Source organism: Delphinus delphis, chromosome 2, assembly GCF_949987515.2.
Source record: "Delphinus delphis chromosome 2, mDelDel1.2, whole genome shotgun sequence".
Classification (NCBI taxonomy): domain Eukaryota; kingdom Metazoa; phylum Chordata; class Mammalia; order Artiodactyla; family Delphinidae; genus Delphinus; species Delphinus delphis.
This window is the reverse complement of record NC_082684.1, coordinates 139,504,752-139,528,873: the sequence shown is the minus strand read 5'-3', so window position 1 is coordinate 139,528,873 and position 24,122 is coordinate 139,504,752. Positions and strand designations below refer to the sequence as shown.

Here is a 24,122-nt window from a genome sequence, read left to right as displayed (position 1 = left end):
CGATATGTATGTTCCTATGACCATTTTCTTAATTGTTTTCGGTTTGTTTTTGTAGGTCCTTTCTTCTCTTGTGTTTCTCACTTAGAGAAGTTCCTTTAGCATTTGTTGTAGAGCTGGTTTGGTGGTGCTCAGTTCTCTTAGCTTTTGCTTGTCTGTAAAGCTTTTGATTTCTTCATCAAATCTGAATGAGATCCTTGCTGGGTAGAGTAATCTTGGTTGTAGGTTCTTCCCTTTCATCACTTTAAGTATATCATGCCACTCCCTTCTGGTTTGTAGAGTTTCTGCCTAGAAATCAGCTGTTAACCTTATTGGAGTTCCCTTGTATGTTATTTGTTGTTTTTCCCTTGCTGCTTTTTCTTTGTCTTTAATTTTTGCCAATTTGATTACTATGTGTCTCGGCGTGTTTCTCCTTGGGCTTTTCCTGTATGGGACTCTCTGCGCCTTCTGGACTTGGGTGACTATTTCCTTTCCCATGTTAGTTAAGTTTTCGACTATAATCTCTTCAAATATTTTCTCTGGTCCTTTCTCTCTGTCTTCTCCTTCTGGGACCCCTCTAATGCGAATGTTGTTGTGTTTAATGTTGTCCCAGCGGTCTCTTAGGCTGTTTTCATTTCTTTTCATTCTTTTTTCTTTATTCTGTTCTGTGGCAGTGAATTCCACCATTCTGTCTTCCAGGTCACTTATCTGTTCTTCTGCCTCAGTTATTCTGGTATTGATTCCTTCTAGTGTATTTTTCATTTCAGTTATTGTATTGTTCATCACTGTTTGTTTGTTCTTTAATTCTTCTAGGTCTTTGTTAAACATTTCTTGCATCTTCTCGATCTTTGCCTCCATTCTTTTTCCAAGGTTCTGGATCATCTTCACTGTCATTATTCTGAATTCTTTTTCTGGTAGGTTGCCTATCTCCATTTCATTTAGTTGTTTTTCTGGGGATTTATCTTGTTCCTTCATCTGGTACATAGCCCTCTGCCTTTTCATCTTGTCTGTCTTTCTGTGAATGTGGTTTTTGTTCCACAGGCTGCAGGATTGTAGTTCTTCTTGCTTCTACTGTCTGCCCTCTGGTGGATGTGGCTGTCTAAGAGGCTTGTGCAAGTTTCCTGATGGGAGGGACTGGTGGTGGGTAGAGCTGACTGTTGCTCTGGTGGGCAGAGCTCAGTAAAACTTAAGTTGGCTTGACTGCTGTTGGGTGGAGCTGGGTTCCCTCCCTGTTGGTTGTTTGGCCTGAGGCAACCCAACACTGGAGCCTACCTGGACTCTTTGGTGGGGCTGATGTCGGACTCTAGGAGAGCTCACGCCAAGGAGTACTTCCTGGAACTTATGCTTGCCAGTGTCCTTGTCCCCATGGTGAGCCACAGCCACCCCCCACCTCTGCAGGAGACCCTGCAACACTAGCAGGTAGGTCTGGTTCAGTCTCCTATGGGGTCACTGCTCCTTCCTCTGGGTCCCGATATGCACACTACTTTGTGTGTGCCCTCGAAGAGTGGAGTCTCTGTTTCCCCCAGTCCTGTCGAAGTCCTGCAGTCAAATCCCACTAGCTTTCGAAGTCTGATTCTCTAGGAATTCCTCGTCCTGTTGCTGCACCCCCAGGTTGGGAAGCCTGACGTGGGTCTCAGAACCTTCACTCCAGTGGGTGGACTTCTGTGGTATAAGTGTTCTCCAGCCTGTGAGTCACCCACCCACCAGTTATGGGATTTGATTTTACTGTGATTGCGCCCCTCCTACTATCTCATTGTGGCTTCTCCTTTGTCTTTGGATGTGGGGTATCTTTTTTGGTGAGTTCCAGTGTCTTCCTGTCGATGATTGTCCAGCAGCTAGTTGTGATTCTGGTGTTCTTGCAAGAGGGCGTGGGAGCATGTCCTTCTACTCCGCCATCTTGGTTCAGGACCATAAATTCAAATCTTAATGGAAAAACCACTGGCGAGAGAGTGCGTTAAAATATTAACAGCTTTCATTTTTGGGTGGATTCTTTTATTCTTTATGGGTTTTGGCATGTTCCAAATTTTCTACTATGTACACTTTAATAAACAGAAAGGAAGTTGCAAGAGAAAGGAAATATCCTTTTTATGGATCCAATTGGCCATTCATTCATTTGACAAATAGCCTTCTATGTTCCAGGCACTGTTCTAGGCGAACAAAACAATTTAGTGAAAAAAACAAAGACCCTGCCTTTACCATCTAGTGCAGAGAGAGGCAGTAAGCAGTAGACATAATAAAAAGTTTTATAGTGTATTAAAATTGATAGGTGCTGTGGGAAAAAAGGGAAAGTAGAGCAGGTTAAAAGGGTTCCAGATTGTGTGGGCTGGGGATGTTGAATTTTGGTACTATGTAGTCAAAAGTAGGTTTCATTGTGAAGGTGACATTTGAACAAAAAAGTCAAGTTGGCCATGTGGCTGTCTGGAGAAATAGCATCCAAGACTAAAACAGCCAGTGGCAAAGTCCTAAGACTAAAGAACATGCTTGGCATGTTTATGGAAGTGAGGGTGACCAGAACCAGTAAGCCTGGGGAATTTAGTAGCAGATACTGTCACAGATTTGAGGTTGGGGATGGAAGTAGAGGTTGGAAATGAGAAGCACATCTAGATAATGCAAGACTTGAGCTTTTTACTCTCAGTGAAATGGGAGTCATTGTAGAGTGTTGAGTACAGGGACATGACTTGAATCACGTTTTGAAAGGATCGTTTTGACTGCTGTGTTCAGAGTAGACTGTAACGGGGGAAGAGATTACAGTCATCAAGAGAAGGGTGGTGATAACTGGGGTGAGATAGCAGTGGAAATAATGAGAAATGTTCAGATTCAGGACATATTTCTGAAAGTAGAGCCAACAGTATTTCCTGACAGACTGGATAAGGCAAGGGAGAGAAAGAAGAGGAGCCAAGGATGTCTTCAGAGCTTTGGGCCTGGATAGCTAGAAGGATGGAGTTGCCATCAGCTGGGATGGAGAAGCTTGTGAGGGAGATCAGGAGTTCTCCTTGGTCACGTTACCGTGGGGGCGCCTATTGGACATTCAAGTGGAGAAGGCAGTTAGGCAGTTGGATGAAAAAATCTGGAGTTTGGGAGAGAAATCCAGGCTCGAAGAGATGAGTACAAGAAGTGAGTATCAGCAGACAAGAGAAGAGGCCCAAGGACTAAGGCCTGGGGCATTTCAGCCTTGAGGTTGGGGCAAGAAGAGGAGCCAGCAAAGGAGACTGAGAAGGAGCAACTTAGTGAAGTAGAAGAGCAGCAGGAGCCAGGTGTCCTGAAGCCAGGTGTGTTGGGGAGGAGAGGGCGATGAGCTGTAGCAGAGGCCAGTGGAGTGAAACCCAGACTTCTTTCTTTGACATAAGCCTCTTACTGATTTTACTGGTGCACAACGTACTCTTGCTGCTCCCCATAGTTCACACCATACCCTCCATCTAAATTGATCCAGTGTGGCTCCCCAGCAGGGAGTGCCTTTGTTCGCGCTGTTTTATCTGCAATGACTGCTAACCTAGGTCAGTTTGGAAAACTCCTGAGCATTTCATGTGAGGCCTCCCTGGAAAAGGTGCACATTTCTGACTCAGCAGTATCACTAGCCCTTATTTATAGCTGTGTTATAACCCCCCTCCCCGGCCAGCATTATTTTATTTGATACAGTTTTTACATCTACCTCTCTAATTAGAGTTTGATCATCAGTGATGGGACCTTATCTTGTCACTCTTGGTATCCTGAATCCAAGGGCATGTGCAGGCAGGGTGAGGGTGAGGACAGTGAGGTGCCTTGGAGGCACTCCCCCTGCTGCCGCTGCTGGGCAGAGGTGACAAACTGACCCAGTCAGAGCCTCTTGTTTGTTAAGAAGAACCCATCTCCCCACCTTACCCTGGCCCAGCGCAGGAAGTATCCTTTCTTCTGTCAAAGGCCAGTCCCTCCACTTGGGCTTTAGACCTAATTCCCTCCTACTTAAGGACTTTACTCCTTTGACTGTGCCCTCTCTCCTACATCACCAGCCTGTCCCTCTCTTCACCAGCATATAGACATATCTTAAATAAAACTCTTCATTGTTGCCTATTCTCCTTCGAGCTATGACTTTTTTTTCTGGTTCCCATTGCAGCAAAATTTCTCAAAGAGTTGTCTCCGCAAACTCTGTCTCTGCTTCTTCTCTCATGCTTCTAGCACATTTTGCCTTCTGTTCAACCACCCTTCTAAGACTGCTTTATTTTTTTATACAGCAGGTTCTTATTAACTCCAAGTCTTTTAAGCTTGGTCTTCCTCAAGTCTTTTTGTATCTCATTAAATAGCACCACCATTTACCTAGAGCCAGAAACATGGAAGTCATTCTTGGCCTCTCCCTTTCCCTCACATTCCATCCACCAGCAACTCCCATCAGTTCCTATCATCTGCTCTCTCCATCTCTACCACCGTCACCCTGGACTAAGTCACCAACCTGTACTCTCCTCATTCAGTGCAGAGTCTTCCTAACTAGTCTCCCTGCTTTCACCATAGCCGTTGTGGAGCACAGGCTCCGGACACACAGGCTGAGAGGCCATGGCTCACGGGCCCAGCCGTTCCGCGGCATGTGGGATCTTCCCAGACCGGGGCACGACCCCGCATCCCCTGCATCGGCAGGAGGACTCTCAACCACTGCGCCACCAGGGAAACCCCCTACACATCATTTATATCAACTCTCAGGTTCTCAGCTGCAATGAACTCTTTGCCCTCCTTTGGTTCCCTCCCTTGGTCTACACCAGGCTGGCTCTCTCCTCCTCCTGTAAGTCTCAGATTAAATGCTGATTCCTCAGTGCCTTCCTTGACCCCCCCCCCCCACCCCAGGTAGATCGCCTTGTTCTTACCTATGCTAGCACCATCTCAGTTGTAGTTATTCTGTCCTAGCATTCATCACAATTTGGAATTATTTGTTTCTTCATTCATTACTTGTCTCCCTTACTGGTATATAAGCTCCATTAGGATAGGCACTGTGGTCTTCACTAGTACCTCGCGGCATCTCATCAGCAGTTTTTAAATGAACTTTTGGAACCCTCAGCAGTTGTGCAGCTGAAAAAGATGCTGTTCCCTCACATTCCCTTAATACTAAGGATTTTTACTAAAGTAACCTGGACTTGTCTCACTTTCTTGCTAACTCTAAGAGCCAATTAACACAGAAATAGTTAAAAACTGGGCCCTGGTTATGTAACATCTATCTTCTGTTGGGTATTTCATTAGGTCTGCCTTCTGATTACCTTCTACGGTTACCATTTGAATATATTGGGTTGGTCAAAAAGTTCCTTCGGTTTTTACGTCAAAATAAAAGATACATATTTCATTTTCACCAAGAACTTTATTGAACAGCGTGTTCACTGTTCTGTTCCACTATCTTTTGCTATTTTTCAGGCAACTTCATAATTCTGTCTTCCTAAAACTGATTATCTTTTTGGGCAAAGAACTGCTCCAGGTGCCTTTTATAGTCTTCCAGGGAATTGAAATTTTATCCATTAAGAGAATTTTGTGAAGACCGAAATAAATGGAAATCCAAAGCTGCAATGTGTGGTGAATACAGCGGAAGAATCAGAACTTCCCAGCCAAGCTTTAACAGCTTTTTGCCTGGTCATCAAAGAAACATGTTGTCTTGCATTATCCTAATGGAAGATTATGCTTTTTCTGTTGACTCATTGCTGACGCTTTTCTTTGAGTGCTGCTTTCAGTTGGTCTAATTGGGAGCAGTACTTGTTGGAATTAATCGTTTGGTTTTCCGGAAGGAGCTCGTAATAAAGGACTCCCTTCCAGTCCCACCATCTACACATCACCTTCTTTGGATGAAGACCAGCCTTTGGTGTGGTTGGTGGTGGTTCATTTTGCTTGCCCCACGATCTCTTCCGTTCCACACTGTCGTACAGTATCCACTTTTCACTGCCCATCACAATTGGTTTTAAAAACGAGACGTTTTCATTACGTTTAAGTAGAGAATCGCATGCGGAAATACGGTCAAGAAGGTTTTTTTCACTTATGTGGAGCCCAAACATGAAAGCGATTAACATAACCAAGCTGGTGCAAATGATTTTCAGTGCTTGATTTGGATATTTTGAGTATGTCAGCTATCTGCTGCGTGGTATAAAATTGATTGTTGTCAGTTAATGTCTTGATTTCATTGCTATCGACTTCAACTGGTCTACCCAACTGTGGGGCATGGTCCAGCGAGAAATCTCCAAAAAGAAACTTTGCCCACAACTTTTGACACGTTCGATCAGTCACAGCACCTTTTCCATACACTGCACAAATCTTTTTTTGCATTTCGGTTGCGTTTTTACCTTTCTTGAAATAATAAAGCATAATATGCTGAAAATGTTGCTTTTTTTCTTCCATCTTCAGTATTAAAATGGCTACACAAAAAGTCACCAGTTTTGATAAGTCTTTTTTTAAACGCACGCTGATATGACAGCTGTCACATACAATCTAACAAAATTGTTTTGAATGAAGTTAAAGACAACTAAGTGCTACTACAGCCATCTTACGGAAAAAAAACGAATGAACCTTTGGCCAACCCAGTATTTTCTCTCCACAGACTCAAAGAGAAGCTTGGCGGCCAGGTTACAGTTCCCACCTCTAAAAAGTTGTCCTTTTGCTCAAGGCAGATAAACTCTACGTCTCAGCCTTCCTGCATCTTCACCAGCCCTGGGCACTTCCCTGCCCATCCTCAGCTAGACAGAGATGCCCCCTGCCTCACTCTAGTCAAAAGCTCTCCTACACTCAGCATCTTTTCACTCTGGGAGCCAGATCTGGCTTCACTTTTCCTAGCTGCCTAGCCTGTCGAGTCCTTAAATCTGAGATCGTTCTTCTATGAAATGGGCCCTTAGCTCACAGGTTATCATCGTGGAACTGGAATGTGTGACCCAGGTGATAAGTCCACAGCACAGCACGTCGGGCACGCTCGATGGCCCTTCCTGCTGCTGCCCTCAACATGCCGCGTGTGCCATGGAGACCAACACGGAAGACTTGGGGAAGCTGGGACAACACTAACTCTGCCCCATGTGGCATTGATTGTTATCAGGACTATTCTCAGATACCCTGTGCCAGAGCCTGTCACGAGCGCCTTACTGGTGTTATTTTAGCTTCACCTCAGTCCCATTTCACTTACACAGAAACAGACTTACGGGCTAGTGTCTGTTGACTAGGTTAGTCCTATGTGTCTTTGTGGGTGCATGACATACATCGTATGTTTGGTGGAACACACCTCAGCTATTGAAAGTGTTTCATATTTTCCTTTTCCTTTGGTTAATCCACATGTTTAATAAGCTTGCTGTTATTTTCCCCTTGCAGACCTTCATAAGTCCTTATTCTGGATTAAATCTGGTGTTGGCATACATCATCCTGGTGCTCACGGGCATCTGGGCCTTCTTTGTTTCTGGAGGCAGCTGCCGAAGCCTGAAACTCTGCCTGCTTTGCCAAGACAAGGACTCCCTCCTCTTCAACCAGCGCTCCAGATAACCTCCAAGGACCAGCGCTTCTCAAACAGTAAGCTGCCTCTTTAGAGGAAGCGCAGTGGTGCCTTTTTCTAAAAATCCCTTTTCCTGGTGGAATTAGAAAAAACCAAACTATCTAGATACAGCATGGCTTTCATGCAACAGCTTTCTGAAAGGGATTCATCCGTGGTGTGCAGCCAGGCTGCACATTAGAAAGAACTACCTGGGGAAACATAAAGAATACTGATTTCTGGACTGCACCCTCCAGATTTAATTGGTCTGGGCATTTGGTGATTTTTTAAAACTTCCCAGATGACTCCGATGTGCAGCCAGGTTGAGAACCATCGGTGTCCAAACAGGAACTTCCTGAGAGCTCCGTAAGTGAATAAGAATCAGATGTTTAGCTGTCTCTTAACTCAGCCTGCTTTGGGCAAGTGAGTATCTGAAGGTCAAATCCTGGTTAGCCTTTGTCGTTTCGAGTTTTGAAGTCACAGAAGGCTAAAGGGCTATTATCTCTGTGAACTGTTGTCACATCCTTCACTGGTACCCTGTTTTATGAGAACATGGTAGGCCGTGCTTCTAAATATAATAATACATTGCACTGACTAACTATGATCATTTAACCAAAGTAAGCTATTGATTAATAGACTGTATTTTCCTCTAGTTTTTTCATTCTCGATTTTGCTTGTTTGAAGCATTACATGACATTACATTTTTGAGCATAGATTATGTTTCTTTAACTAAAAACCAATTATTTTCCAACTTCCTGGGAAGATGATATAAAACCAAGAATCTTTGTGCAACTTCTGTAAGTCTTTCCTGGGCTCAAGGCTTTCCATGGGCTCTGCCCCAAGGCAGTGTTTACCAGCTGAGTGCTTGCTGCCGGACTAGTTGAGGTGAAGCCTGTTGTTCTATCTCTGAGCAGCTCTGCAGGTTGCTGAGTGATGTACCCTGGAACAGGCTTCACTGGAGCTGGCAGAAGTTTACGAAAAGCAGGAGGAAAACAAGCTAGTAGGGTGGTGTTGACGCTTATAATTTGCTCCTGTGATATTAACTAGTACTTCTCCCCAGATGGTGTAGTGAAAAATTGGAAATACGACTAAAACTGCCAAATTCACGCTTTTAACATAGCCCATATAATCTTTAGATCTTGTAAATGTCTCTGGGTTTTGCTGACAGCTACAGCATTCCCTTTATAGGAGTATCTAAGATCTTGGTTCAGCTTCCAAACAGTGCTTTGGGTTTCCTTTGTAAAGAGCAATTGTTCCCAGTTGATGGCTTTTAGGAAGCTGATGGTGTGAAATGTAAATTCCCTACACATTTAAGTGAGAAGCTCAGTGAATCCCGTATGTGCAGTACAACAGCCAAAAGAAATAGAAGCAGCAAATGAGAGGGCTCACCAGTGACGTGACAGATGGGAGAATTTGACAATACTGTGGTGGGGAAGAATAACAGACATGTTTAAAATGGAAACGCAGCCAGTATTTTGGGTTAGCCACACATCATTCCAGGGACCAGAACCTTACATGTGAACTAGACCTTTACCAGAGAAATCCCCTCTCATGTTTAAATTATTTGAATTTTTCAATCTAGGGATTCAGGAGGAATAGGGTTTCTAGCAAGGCTGTAAACAGTCCCATAAGCAATTATAGTTATTCCGCTAAAGCTTACTTCAGCACTAATACCGATGTTTTTGCTGGGGTTTACAATTTTCCACCTTTTTACAAGATTTTCTTTAAACTAGGTGAGTCGTAGGAGAGTCAAGGACATAGAGACTGAATAGTGAAATCTATTGTGCAGAGTTGAGGGGAACAAGATACCTACTGAACTGGGCTTCATTCCTATTGGAGCATGGTGTTCTTTGATGAACAGGATAAGAAAAATATAGAGTTGGTTATTACTGTTGACATACACATCTCTTAAACGGATAGTCTGGTTAAATATTTGCTGATCTGTAAAGTATAGAAATATCTGAGAATATTAATATTACTCATGCTTGAGCTCTGAGGATGTCCTGTGTGCATTAATAGTTTAATATTAAGTAAGGAATTTGGGGTATTGTGACATCTCATTTATAAAAGCATCTCGGGCAGGAAGAAAATTTTCTTTGATGGTGAGACTGTTGTCTTAGCTTTATTTAATAGTTTATTTAATAATCCTTGATTACCTATGAATAAAGGAACTTTGTAATTCCTTATTTCTCTTGTGAGCATTGCCATAGCCAGCTTAGGCACTGTTATTGCAAGTAGCCTTGTTTGCCTAATGCCAAGGAAGCCCAGGGGGAGAGTAGTCTTCCCCTGTTGTGTGTATATATTGAGGTGTGCTTTATTTTTTTAATTTTTATTTTTTGTGTTTGTTATCTCTACTGAGCTTTCTGAGCCCTGATAGTATTTGGAGAGGAGCTGTTGGTGGTAATCTTGTTTGTATGTTCTCCTCCACATGGGGCTTTCTCAGTTTGGAGGGAAGTGTGGCTGTAGTTAAAGCTGACCTTGGAATGTGAATGCTGTTGCAGCACCTGACTCTGTTGCCGTGTGAGGAATTGAGATCAGTTTTGGTTCTCTAAGAAATTTGTGTTTATTTTTAACTCATCTGAATTAGCAGTTGTAATGGGAGGAGTTTCGTTACCCTTGATCCTAGCCTGTGTGACTGGCAATATAGTAGCAGCCTCTTTTCGAGCAGCTTAGTGAAAACATGGCTGAAAGGAATAAATGGTGTCTGAAGACTGTATAGAAGATGGCTTTTGTTCCCAATGTTAATATTTTTCTTCTCAAGCACATTTCCTTGTTTGCTGAGAGTGGCAGGTACACGTCAAAAATGCTAGGTGTCCTTATCCTGTAGAGTTGGTACAGGATAAGGAGTCATGACAGAAGCTTCCTCTTACCTGGTCCTCTTCCTGCTCGCCTCAAACTAGCCCCAAGACGTGGATTAATCGTCAGAGTGGACCTGAGGGCTCCGCGGAAGCCAGGGTGGCAGCCTGTCTCAGGCATCAGCAGCCCACTCCCTGGGACGAGCTCCTTGAGAGTGCTAGCTTTCTATTTGGCTAAGTGTTTCCTAGGCTGCACCATTCCTAACTCCAGGTAGATAGATGTCACAACAAAACAATCTCAAAGTTCTTTGCTTAGAGCACTTTGTTTATGATTGCGATGTTTACATTTCTCATTTAATAAAAGACTTTACTGCATTCCGTTATATTTTAGTGTTTAGAGGGGTGGGTACCGTCTCTATGTACAATATGTATCGTTTTATATAAGTTATACTGTTATGTCATGTATACTTGCAGTGTCAGACCTTGTGTCCCATACACAATGCAATAGACTCTTTCCAGAGCTGTATTTTTCAGTAAACAATAAAAAGATTGTTTGTCACTACTTGTTTCTCATGTTTCCTCTTCTTTGGAATAGTGTATCCTGCAGTATTTGTTTTACAATTTTTGTCTCTTATAAAACTTGGCTGTACATTATGTTATTTGTCACTGGTCAGCTCGGAGACTCTTTTCAAAGAGAAATCTTTGTTATCTGATTTAAAATTTATAAGGCCTGTTTCGTTTCTGTGTGTTCAGAAGCAGTTTGGTGCAGAGAAGTTCCTTGAGGTGTCATAAACCAAATGGAGGAGAATCCTCAAAGGTCCTGGAAGCCCTTGAAAAGTCTCCTAAGTAACTGTAAAATAGTGAATGTATAAACCATCATGGAATACTGGCTGAAGGTGGGAGTTGGTTGACTAGGAGAGTACAATTTAGTTTCTACCCAGTGACCCCGAGCAGCCTGTAGAGTCGTTTTGTTTTTTCTTCCCTTGGTGAGGAGTCAGTGCAGCTAAGGGGCTGAGCATGGCCTTCACCGTCAGACACGCTACACAGAGAATTGTTAGGGCCTGAAACGCAAAACCATGTGATGCCTTTTCACTCTGGTTTGAAATGAGGCTGCTCCAGGTTTATGTTAATTGTATTATTAGATGAAATATCCTCAGGAATCAAGGACTCGTTGGTCTAACTTGTAATGGAAAAGGGGCACGTTCCTCAGGTAACAGCCCAGATTCACGTACAATTTCTTTGGCCGTTCCACACTGAAATCGTGGCTCTAGTTTAATTGTTATTTGTTTGATATTTAGTTGGAAAAGGGATTTCCCTGTGACCAGCCTCAACATATGAGAAACCCCCAATGGAAAGAACTACATATTTTACCTTTGCCTTATTGAAAATGCTGAATAGAAGGAACCACTCACCTGGCTTATGGTCTCAGCCTTAGTAAAAGAATTGGGGATTTGATATATTCTAAGGGGACGACAGTAGATTATGAGCCCTGAGTGGGTCCTGGCTTTAAGGTTCAATAATTAGTAGGTGGTACTTGTTGCTTAAGTGTGGGTCACTGTAAATCCTGCTTATACCTAATAGTATATCCATACATATTTTCTGTGCTTGAGCAAAATCAGAGGTGGAGTCTACAGCGTTTAATCAGGGCTTACCATGCACAGAACATTGTGTTAGATACTTTATCTTGTGTGTGTGTGTGTGTGTGTGTGTGTGTGTGTGTGTGTGTTTGAGAGAGAGAGAGAGAGAGAGAGAGAGAGAGATACTTCAAAAGGATGGAAAAGAACAAGATGGTGGAGATCTTTGTTTTTAGGAAATATATAAGGCAGCTACAAATGCACTACAAGTTAGGAAATAATATAGAATAGCTCGAATACATAAGATGATACTTAAAATTTTGGGAGTGGATGAAGGGCAGGTGGATCATGGGGTTATGTCAAAAGGAAAAGGTGGGGACTGAGGACTGAACCCTGAGGCACTCCACTTGACAGGTAGGAAAGGGCAGGTGGGGTCATCACTGAGGAAAGAAGGGAAAGCAGGGGAGTGTGGTGGCCTGAGAGCCGGGGGAAGTATGTCAGCTGCTGCTGAGCAATGAGTAAGATGTGAGGAGTAGGACCTGATTGCTGCACATGGAGAGATGGAATTTTCTGGTGACTTTGATAAAAGCAATTTTAGTGTAGGGGTGAACATCTAAATGGAGTGGGTTATAGAGATTGGGAGATAAGGAAGTAGCCACAGCACGTAGAGTACAGATAACCGTATAATTATAGTAGGGGAATGGGATGATAGCCTGAGGAGGATGTGAGGGCAAGAGACGGCATTCTTCTTTTTTCTTTTTTCTCTCTAACATTGTACTGTAACAGCATGTTTATATGAAGATGGGGATGATTCAGTGGAAAGGGAAACATTGATGCAAGAGAGGGGATAGTTGCCAAAGCAAAGTCCCTAAGGAGAGAATAGAGTGGGAAGTTTTTTAGCATTAAATGCTTACATTAGATAAGTTAAAATGTTTAAAAGCAAGAGCTTAAACTTCTACTTAAGAAACTAGAAACAGAGGAGCAAACTAAAGCTAGAATAAGCCGAAGAAAGGAAGTAGCGAAGAGAATAGCAGAAGTCAGATAGAAGGCAGAAAAAACAATGGAGCAATCAATAAAAGGAAACTGGTTCTTTGAGAAAATCAGTACAATTGGTAAAGCGGTGTCCAGATAGATAAGGGAAAAAAAGAGGGCACAAATGATGAGTATCAGGAATAAGTGGAGACATCAATACAGCCTCTACATTATTAAGTAAAAAGGGAATATTATGAATAGCTTAAAGGCAGTAAATTAAAAATTTAAATGAAGTAGATTCCTTTGTAAAAAAGCTCACTCAAGAAGAACTAGAAAATCTGACTATCGCTATATTGCTTCAGAGTGTTTTTTCTTGCCTTGTAAGGTGCCTTGTGATTATTTACTGAAAGCTGTACATCGTGTATTAGGTAACAGGAGCTGAAGTAAATAGGCCTTTAGTGTAAGTTTTATGTCAGTCTGGGCAAAAGCTGGACTGTATTTAATGTTTGCTGCAGCTCTAAGTACCAGAGGCTTCAAGTTCCTCTAGTGTCCTTGTTGTTGTCTCCCCTCTTGACTTTGGGCTTCCCCTGTGCTCCTTCTCAAAGAAAGTCTTATGTCTTGCAGATCTTTGAACTGTAACCCACTGTTTTTATATTGGAGCCCTACTGAGGTGGCAGTAAGGTCGGTGTGGGAGAGGGGCCATGTCCTATAATCTTAAGACTAAGTCTCAGTTTTTTGGTGGGGCTACATCTCTTAACTAAGCATCTCTTAGTTCTTTTCCTCCCCTTAGGTGAGACAGGAAGGCTAATGGGGGCTGGAGTGGGAGAAGTGCCCTTCTTCTAGGTGGGATAAGGCTCTTGTACTGTCTTTTCTCCTAGAAAGTAGGCCTTTGTTATGGAGGATGCTCTGGGCATATTTTACTTTTTCTTTTAATTTTTTAAAAAATAAATTTACTTATTTAATTTTGGCTGTGTTGGGTCTTCGTTGCTGCGTGCAGGCTTTCTCTAGTTGCAGCGAGCGGGGGCTACTCTTCATTGCGGTACGCGGGCTTCTCATTGCGGTGGCTTCTCTTGTGGAGCACGGGCTCTAAGCGTGCGGGCTTCAGTAGTTGTGGCACGTGGGCTCAGTAGTTGTGGCACACGGGCTTAGTTGCTCCATGGCATGTGGGATCTTCCCAGACCAGGTACCGAACCTGTGTCCCCTGCATTTGCAGGCGGATTCTTAACCACTGCGCCACCAGGGAAGTCCCTCTGGGCATATTTTACAATGATTATCCTTACCCTCTCCCTGCCAGAGCCACAGGGAGCTCTTCATTGAGAATTTGGCAGGGCTCCTGGAGGTAAAACCCTCAAAAGTGTGGGGCTCTTAAGACTCTGTTCTAGTCTTAGGAATTTCTCACTTTTAAGCTATTCCATACTTAGGCTCTAGCAATTTGTCAAAATTAGCATTTAGGTGTCCCTACCTGTTTATGGCTCCACCAACTTCTGCTCTAGGTAAGCAAATCTCAGCTGTGGCACTCTGGATTCACCTGTCTCTCCAGATTTCAGGATGATGGCTTGTCTTGAGACCTCAGTTCTCTAATGGCGGTGAGAAATATTACTGATTTTCAGTTTGTTTAGTGTTTTCTTTTTCTTTTTTTTTTAACATCTTTATTGGAGTATAATTGCTTTACAATGTGTTTAGTGTTTTCTTATTGTAAGTGTGAGAGTGACAGCTTTCAAGCTCTTTACATGTTGGAGCTAACCAGAAATCCCCAAAATCTATTAAAGACATTGAATTTGCAGTTTATATAAAGAAATTCCTAGAAGGCTTCACTGAAGAATTCTACCAAACTTTAATAAAACAAACAAAAAGAAAGGAGATATGTTATAAAACTGTAGTAATCAAAACAGTATGGTATTGGCATAAAAACAGACACATAGAACCATAAAAATTCTAGAAGAAAACATAGGCAGTACTCTCTTTGACATCAGTTTTAGTAGTATTTTTTTGGATATGTCTCAAGGGAGACAAAAGCAAAAATAAACAGGACCACATCAAACTAAAAAGCTTTTGCACAGCAAAGGAAACTATCAACAAAATGAAAAGGCCACTTACTGAATGGGAGAAGATATTTGCAAATAATGTATCTGATAAAGGGTTAATATCCAAAATATATAAAGAACTCATAAAACTCAACATCAACGTATGTATATGTGTGTGTGTGTGTGTGTATGTATGTATGTATGTATGTATGTATCACATCTTCTTTGCCCGTTCATCTACTGATAGGCACTTGGGTTGCTTCCATATCTGGGCTATTATAAATGCTGCAATGAAAAAAGAAAAAAGAACCCCCCCCCCCCACAAACAATCCAATTAAAAAAACAGGCAGAGGATCTGAAAAGACATTTTTCCAAAGAAGGCATTCAGCTGGCCAACAGGCACATGAAAAGATGCTCAACATCACTAATCACCAGGGAAATGCAAATCAAAACCACAGTGATATATCACCTTACACCTGTCAGAATGGCTGTCGTCAAAAAGACCTCAAATAACTAGTGTTGGCAAGGATGTGGAGAAAAGGGAGCCCTTCTGCATGGTTGGTGAGTGTAAATTGGTGCAGCCACTATGGAAAACAGGATGGAGGTTCCTCAAAAAATTAAAAATAGAACTACCATATGATCCAGCAGTTCTACTCCTTGGTATTTATCCAAAGAAAACAAAAACACTAATTAGAAAAGATATACGCACCCCTGTGTTCATTGCAGCATTTGCAATAGCCAAGATATGGAAGCAACCCAAGTGCCTATCAGTAGATGAATGGGTGAAGAAGATGTGATACATACACACACACACACACACACACACCATGGAATATTACTCAGCCATAAAAAGAATGAAATCTTGCCATAACAGAGTTATAGATACAGAGAACAAAACAGGTGGTTAGAGGAGAGGCGGGTGGGGAGAGGAAGAAAATGGGTGAGGGAGAGTAAGAGGTATAAACTTCCAGTTTCAAAATAAATGAGTCATGGATATGAAATGTACAGTGTGAGGAATATAGTCAATAGCTATGTAATATCTTTGGGTGGTGACACACTGTAACTAGATTTATTGTGGTGATTATTTTGAAGTGTATAGAAATAACAAATCACTACATTGTGTAACAGGAACTAACAGTGTTATAGGTCAGCTATACTTCAAAAACAAGCAAACAAACATACAAACAAATGGAAAAAGATCAGATATATGGTTATCAGAGGTGGGCAGTGGGGGGAGGGGGAATTGGATGAAAGCAGTCAAAAAGTACTACAGACTTGCAGGTTTAAGATAAATAAGTGCTAGGGATATAATGTACAACATGATAAATATAATTAACATTGCTGTACATTATATATGGAAGTTAAGAGAATAAATCCTGAGTTCTCATCACACACACAAATTTTTTTCTGTTTCTGTAATTTTGTGTCTATATGAGATGATGGATGTTCACTAAACTTACTGTGATAATCATTTTCATGATGCATGTAAGTCACATCATTATACCATACATATTAAATTTATACAGTGCTGTATGTCAGTTAATCTCAATAAAATAAAAAAAAATTGTTTAGCATATGGTAGAAACAGCACGTTGCTGTTTGTCATGTTTAGCATGTTGTAAGCAGACAACTCAGTACAATCCTTTTGGGTGGTAATTTAGCAAAATTTATAAAATATCTATAAGATTTTGAGATGTGCATTTTGTGAACCAGCAGTTGCTTTTCTAGGAATTTATCTTCCAGAAATACATCTGAATACATAGGATCTTGTAATAGTCTTGTAACTGTAAGGAATTTGCAATGAATGTCTTTCAACAGAGCTTGGTGTCCAACTGCAGAACACTTTACAGCCATTAGAAAGAATGAGGATATTTGGAATATGTTAGAAAACAAAAGCAAGGTATAGACCATTCTTCCATTCAATAAATATTTTTTATGCCAGACATTGTGCTAGATACCAAGAATACAATAGTGAAAGTAGGTAAGATCTGTTTATTAAATATTTAAAAGTGAATGTTAACACACAAACATACAAAACTATGACTATTTTGGGAGTTAGGATTATGGGGGACTTTTGGCTTTATTCATAATTAAATATTTGTATTTTTTAATGAGCATATATTATTTGTTTTAATATGGAAAACCTCTTATTTAAATAAAATATTGGTCACAGCATTATTTATAGTAGCAAAAAGCTAGAAGAAAAGTATTAATGTTTAACACTAAGGAAAAGTTTAGACCAACAAATCCATCCAAAGAAACATTATCCGGCAAATAAAAATTAGGTTTATAAATATTAAATAACAATATGCTATCATGTTAATTACTTAAGGACTTTTTAAAAGTATCAATACATAGAAAAAATATCTGAGAGAAAAACACAAAACATTAGTAGCATCTGCATTAGCGAAGAGGTGACTTTAAATACACTTTCCATTTCTCTGCATTTCTGAGTTTCCTTTTTTTTTCCACACACACACTGTATTTTATTTTTACAAGAGGTAAATAAACTGACACCAAGCATTGTAAATGGATGACCACAACAAAAGCAACAATGATTGCAAATACCCAACACGAAACACACTCATACTGTGTCATAATATTGACATTGAGTCCAGTAATCCTCCACTGTAACAGCTCCTTTACTTTGCAGTGAAAATTGATTTGTATATTTTTTGCCTCTGAGTCCTTGTGGGATTTTTTTTTTATATTCAAACAGAAAATCACAAAAATTATAATCATCCTCATCAGTTCACTCAGTCCCATGTAATTAATTTTTTTTATCTTGATCTTTTGTTAGCACTTTTATGAATTCATCAGTTTTCCATTAGAGTTCTGAAAAGGCTTATTCATTCAGTTCAGCAGTATAGTCAGTTACCAGAAACCTGTACCTGTCAGAGTCTTTTCCATGAATTTCTTGAAGATGAAACCCTTTTATAGGAACATTTTTGCAAAAGCATTAGAATACACCCAGAAATGTCTGCAAATGACAAAAGGCTTAAAAATGACCACAGTTAAAGATTTGATGAAAGTTCATAATAATGCAATTGACAAGAAAATTTATAGAGATATACATTTTAAAGTAATAACTAGAATTATGACTTATAACATTATACCAGAACATATAAGATTTTTAGAAATTTCATGTAATGTCTGAAACATTTATATTAACATATTTTCATACAAATAACCCAAAGAAAGTTTAGTATTAGTTGTTTTGTTGGTTGGTTTGTTTGTTTTTTTATACTGCAGGTTCTTATTAGTCATCTGTTTTATACACATCAGTGTATACATGTCAATCCCAATTGCACAATTCAGTACACCACCACCACCACCCCACCGCGGTTTTCCCCCCTTGGTGTCCATACGTTTGTTCTCTACATCTGTGTCTCAACTTCTGCCCTGCAAACTGGTTCATCTGTACCATTTTTCTAGGTTCCACATACAGAGCATATATTATTTATGTAGTCAGACAAAACCATAATCTAACCACTTCTAGGATTTCTTATTGTCCTTATTAGAAAGTGTATATCATAAAAGGCCTTTCACACTCTGATCCCAACCACTTTCCTGCCCCCCACCATTCCCTGTCCTCCCTTCCCAGACATTTTCAAACACATCCCTGAGGCCTCTGTTTACGATGCACCATGAGCTCTCAAACCTCCACATCTTTGTTCTTGTTTTTCGCTCCAGGTAGAAAGCATCGTATTCCTCCTTCAAGGTCCTGCTCAAGTGTCAGTCTTTGTGAAGTCTTTCCTGATTAGACTTAGAAAAACAAGTGGCTTTTTCCACTGTGATTCCTTAACACGTATATATTTTTAAATCAAGGAATAATTTACATACAGTAAAATGCACTGATCTGAAGCATACAATTGGATGAGTCTTGACAAATGTGTACACCTGTGTAACCACCACCCCAGCGAGCTATAGAACGTTTCCTGTTCCCCAGGTGGTTCCCTTGCTTCCTTCCTAGTCAATCCACGTACCTTCCACAGAAGCAGCTGCTGGTTCCAACTTCTATCACCGTGGATTAGTTTCACTTTTGAACTTCATAAAAATGGAATAACACAAAGTGTACTCTTTTGTATCTGACTTCTTTCCTCCGCATAATTTTCTGAGATTCATGTCTTGGGGTATATCAATAAGTTGTAACTTTTTGCTGAATGGTATTCCATCTTATGGATGTACAGTTTGTTTAGTCCTTCTCCTGTTAATAGACACATAGCATCTTTTCATACCACTCTTCTATATATTATGGTTAATGTTTTCTGTCTGTCTCCCTAAATGAGATTGTGATACCAATTATCTATCTGAATCATGGTTGCACTTAATTTGTGCTTAGCAAACAGTGGTTGCTCATTAAATCTTTGCTTTTGAATAAGGAGGTATGAGAAAGAAAGTCAATTGGAAATTACTTTGAATGATAGAAGAGAGATAAAGGAAAACGCTGTTTCCTTATAACACTTCTGACACCAGAAGTGTGGGTTTCTCCACACCAAGCAATTCTCCAGTCCTCAGTGGACACCAACTGGCTGTTCTACAATTTAACTCAATTCTGACACTAACTGTCCAGAAATATTGCAGACCCCACAGGTTAGGGACTCAATCCCACAAGCCTGCCCCCACTTTAGACAATTGCAAGTCCCAGGTTGTCACTTGTACTTCTGACTGTAAATTACAGGTTCCCATGACTCCCTCCTCAGGTCTGATAATTTGCTAGAAAACTCAGGTAAACATTTACTTACATTTGCCAGTTTATTATAAAGGATATTAACAAGGGATATATTAACAAGGGATTATTATAAAGGATATTATAAAGGATATTAACAAAGGATATTAACAACCAGATAAAGAGGTCCATACGTCAAGATATGAAGAAAGGGCACAAGGCTTCCATGCCCTAGCTCTGGGTGCACCACTATCCCAGCACTTGTGTGATGGGAGCATTCTGAATCCCATTGTTTAGGGTTTTTATGGAGGTCCCATTATGCAGATGTGATTGATTAAATCATTCCCCATTGGTGTTTTCTTCTTTTTTTAATAGACTTATTTATTTATTTATTTATTGGCTGTGTTGGGTCTTTGTTGCTGCTTGCGGGCTTTCTCTAGTTGCGGCGAGCGGGGGCTACTTTTTGTTGTGGTGCGTGGGCTTCTCATTGCGGTGGCTTCTCTTTGTTGCGAAGCACAGGCTCTAGGCACGCGGGCTTCAGTAGTTGTGGCATGCGGGCTCAGTAGTTGTGGCTTGCAGGCTCTAGAGCGCAGGCTCAGTAGTTGTGGCGCAGGGGCTTAGTTGCCCCACGACATGTGGGATCTTCCCAGACCAGGGCTCGAACCTGTGTCCCCTGCATTGGCAGGTAGATTCTTATCCACTGTGCCACCAGGGAAGTCCCACCCCCGCCACACACACACTGGTGATTGAGCTCAATTCCCAGCCTCTCTCCCCTCCCTGGAGGCTGGGGGTGGGGCTGAAAATTCTAACCCTCTAGTCACATGGTTGGTTCCTCAGCCCCCATCCTCCAAGCTTCATCACCTCTTTAGCATCAGCTGAGGTGTGGCTTAAAAGGGCTTCTTATGAATAACATTTAGGAGCTTTGTGCCAGGAACCAAAGACAAAGACCAAGCACATATTTCGTATTATATCCCAGTATCGCAGGAGATTAATCCAGATTTCACCCAGTGGTTAAGAGGGAGTGATGAGCTCCTGACCATGCTTGTTCTCCATGAAAACGATGTACCATATTCAGGAAAGCTTTTCAAATGGTTATGTGTCGAGTGGTTGGGAAGGAGAGAAACTAAGATGCATGAGACCTGTTGTTGGATGTCTAGGTAGCTTGGGAAACTAGTTTCAGCAGATGAACTAATGGGTTATGTTACCTGCCTCACCAGAAGAGTCTTTGCTTCTTTCAGAGAAGCTGGTCAACTCTGTCATCACCAGCACAGAGTTGCTATAGAGGTCTCAGTGTGCCCTTGAACCCGTAGGCCCTGTGTTTATTGTCTTCATAGTGGGTGATTAAAAGTTAATATTTGAAACAGGTGATCTCGAGCAGAAATAATGACTTTGACTTACAGTGTGGAGAGGTCATAGTGGCCATGTGAGTAGAGATCATGCTCCTTCTTGGGCTCCCACCCACAGGACAAGTCCCAGAGAAGTGTGCCAGGCCTGGCCAGGCTTCTCCTTCTTGATCGACCAAGGGGTTAAGCTCTGAATGGAAATGCCAGGATGGGGCAGGATGTTATTTGGCTGTGTAGTTCTTCTTCTTCTCCTTCTTCTCCCCCTCCCCCTCCCCGTCCTCCCTTTCTTCTTCTTTTTTTTTTTTTCTCTTTTATTTATCAGAAACATATCACATTAAATTTTATTCTTACTCAACAAATCCACTGCTTGGATGACTCTCTAAAGAAGATGTCCTCTTTTTTATTTTTTCCTTTATTTTTTCGAGCTTTACTGAGATATAATTGATGTATAACAGTGTGTAATTTTTTTGTTTTTACATCTATATTGGGGTATAATTGCTTTACAATGGTGTGTTAGTTTCTGCTTTATAACAAAGTGAATCAGTTATACATATACATATGTTCCCGTATCTCTTCCCTCTTGTGTCTCCCTCCCTCCCACCCTCCCTACCCCACCTCTCCAGGTGGTCACAAAGCACCAAGCTGATCTCCCTGTGCTATGCGGCTGCTTCCCACTAGCTATCTACCTTACGTTTGATAGTGTATATATATCCATGCCACTCTCTCACTTTGTCACAGCTTACCCTTCCCCCTCCCCATATCCTCAAGTCCATTCTCTAGTAGGTCTGTGCCTTTATTCCCGTATTACCCCTAGGTTCTTCATGACATTTTTTTTTCTTAGATTCCATATATATGTGTTAGTATACGGTAGTTGTCTTTCTCTTTCTGACTTACTTCACTCTGTATGACAGACTCTAGGTCCATCTACCTCATTACAAATAGCTCAATTTTGTTTCTTTTTATGGCTGAGTAATATTCCATTGTATATATGTGCCACATCTTCTTTATCCATTCATCTGATGTTGGACACTTAGGTTGCTTCCATGTCCTGGCTATTGTAAATAGAGCTGCAATGAACATTTTGGTACATGACTCTTTTTGAATTATGGTTTTCTCAGGGTGTATGCCCAGTAGTGGGATCACTGGGTCATATGGTAGTTCTATTTTTAGTTTTTTAAGGAACCTCCATACTGTTCTCCATAGTGGCTGTACCAATTCACATTCCCACCAGCAGTGCAGGAGTGTTCCCTTTTCTCCACACCCTCTCCAGCATTTATTGTTTCTAGATTTTTTGATGATGGCCATTCTGACTGGTGTGAGATGATATCTCATTGTAGTTTTGATTTGCATTTCTCTAGTGATTAGTGATGTTGAGCCTTTTTTTTTTTTTTTTAGATGTTGGGGGTAGGAGTTAATTAATTAATTTATTTTTGGCTGTGTTGGGTTTTGTTTCTGTGTGAGGGCTTTCTCTAGTTGTGGCAAGCAGGGGCCACTCTTCATCGCGATGCACACCTCTCACTATCGCGGCCTCTCTTGTTGCAGAGCACAGGCTCCAGACGCGCAGTCTCAGTAGTTGTGGCTCACGGGCCCAGTTGCTCCGCGGCATGTGGGATCTTCCCAGGCCAGGGCTCGAACCTGTGTCCCCTGCATTGGCAGGCAGACTCTCAACCACTGCGCCACCAGGGAAGCCCTGAGCATTCTTTCATATGTTTGTTGGCAATCTGTATATCTTCGTTGGAGAAATGTCTACTTACGTCTTCTGCCCATTTTTGGATTGGGTTGTTTGTTTTTTTGATATTGAGCTGCATGAACTGCTTGTAAATTTTGGAGATTAATCCTTTGTCAGTTGCTTCATTTGCAAATATTTTCTCCCATTCTGAGGGTTGTCTTTTGGTCTTGTTGATGGTTTCCTTTGCTGTGCAAAAGCTTTGAAGTTTCATTAGGTCCCATTTGTTTGTTTTTGTTTTTATTTCCATTTCTCTAGGAGGTGGGTCAAAAAGGATCTTGTTGTGATTTATGTCGAGTGTCCTGCCTATGTTTTCCTCTAAGAGTTTGATAGTTTCTGGCCTTACATTTAGGTCTTTAATCCATTTTGAGCTTATTTTTGTGTATGGTGTTAGGGAGTGATCTAATCTCATACTTTTACATGTAGCTCTCCAGTTTTCCCAGCACCACTTATTGAAGAGGCTGTCCTTTCTCCACTGTACATTCCTGCCTCCTTTATCAAAGATAAGGTGACCATATGTGCATGGGTTTATCTCTGGGCTTTCTATCCTGTTCCATTGATCTATATTTCTGTTTTTATGCCAGTACCATACTGCCTTGATTACTGTAGCTTTGTAGTATAGTCTGAATTCAGGGAGCCTGATTCCTCCAGCTCCGTTTTTCGTTCTCAAGATTGCTTTGGCTATTCGGGGTCTTTTGTGTTTCCATACAAATTGTGAAATTTTTTGTTCTAGTTCTGTGAAAAATGCCAGTGGTAGTTTGATAGGGATTGCATTGAATCTGTAGATTGCTTTGGGTAGTAGAGTCATTTTCACAATGTTGATTCTTCCAATCCAAGAACATGGTATATCTCTCCATCTATTTGTATCATCTTTAATTTCTTTCATCAGTGTCTTATAATTTTCTGCATACAGGTCTTTTGTCTCCTTAGGTAGGTTTGTTCCTAGATATTTTATTCTTTTTGTTGCAGTCGTAAATGGGAGTGTTTTCTTGATTTCACTTTCAGATTTTTCATCATTAGTATATAGGAATGCCAGAGATTTCTGTACATTAATTTTGTATCCTGCTACTTTACCAAATTTATTGATTAGCTCTAGTAGTTTTCTGGTCGCATCTTTAGGATTCTCTATGTATAGCATCATGTCATCTGCAGACAGTGACAGCTTTACTTCTTCTTTTCCGATTTGGATTCCTTTTATTTCTTTTTCTTCTCTGATTGCTGTGGCTAAAACTTCCAAAACTATGTTGAATAAGAGTGGTGAGAGTGGGCAACCTTGTCTTGCTCCTGATCTTAGTGGGAATGCTTTCAGTTTTTCACCATTGAGGACGATGTTGGCTGTGGGTTTGTCATATATGGCCTTTATTATGTTGAGGAAAGTTCCCTCTATGCCTACTTTCTGGAGGGTTTTTATCATAAATGGGTGTTGAATTTTGTCAAAAGCTTTCTCTGCATCTATTGAGATGACCATATGGTTTTTCTCCTTCAATTTGTTAATTTGGTGTATCACGTTGATTGATTTGCGTATATTGAAGAATCCTTGCATTCCTGGAATAAACCCCACTTGATCATGGTATATGATCCTTTTAATGTGATGTTGGA

General features: G+C 41.0%; 1 protein-coding gene across 3 annotated transcripts in view; it reads left to right on the top strand.

The window, feature by feature from the left end:
• APH1B (aph-1 homolog B, gamma-secretase subunit) overlaps positions 1 to 24,122 on the top strand; it is a 94,128-nt gene that overhangs the window by 18,834 nt on the left and 51,172 nt on the right. For 2 of the 3 annotated variants that reach the window (XM_060005827.1, XM_060005825.1), the window contains one exon: positions 7,267 to 7,461. In XM_060005827.1, the coding sequence (XP_059861810.1) occupies positions 7,267 to 7,434 (168 nt within the window). In that variant the 3' untranslated portion in view covers positions 7,435 to 7,461. Of the gene's footprint in view, positions 1 to 7,266; positions 10,778 to 24,122 lie in introns of those variants that run through there. The other variant, XM_060005826.1, reaches the window with a different exon arrangement.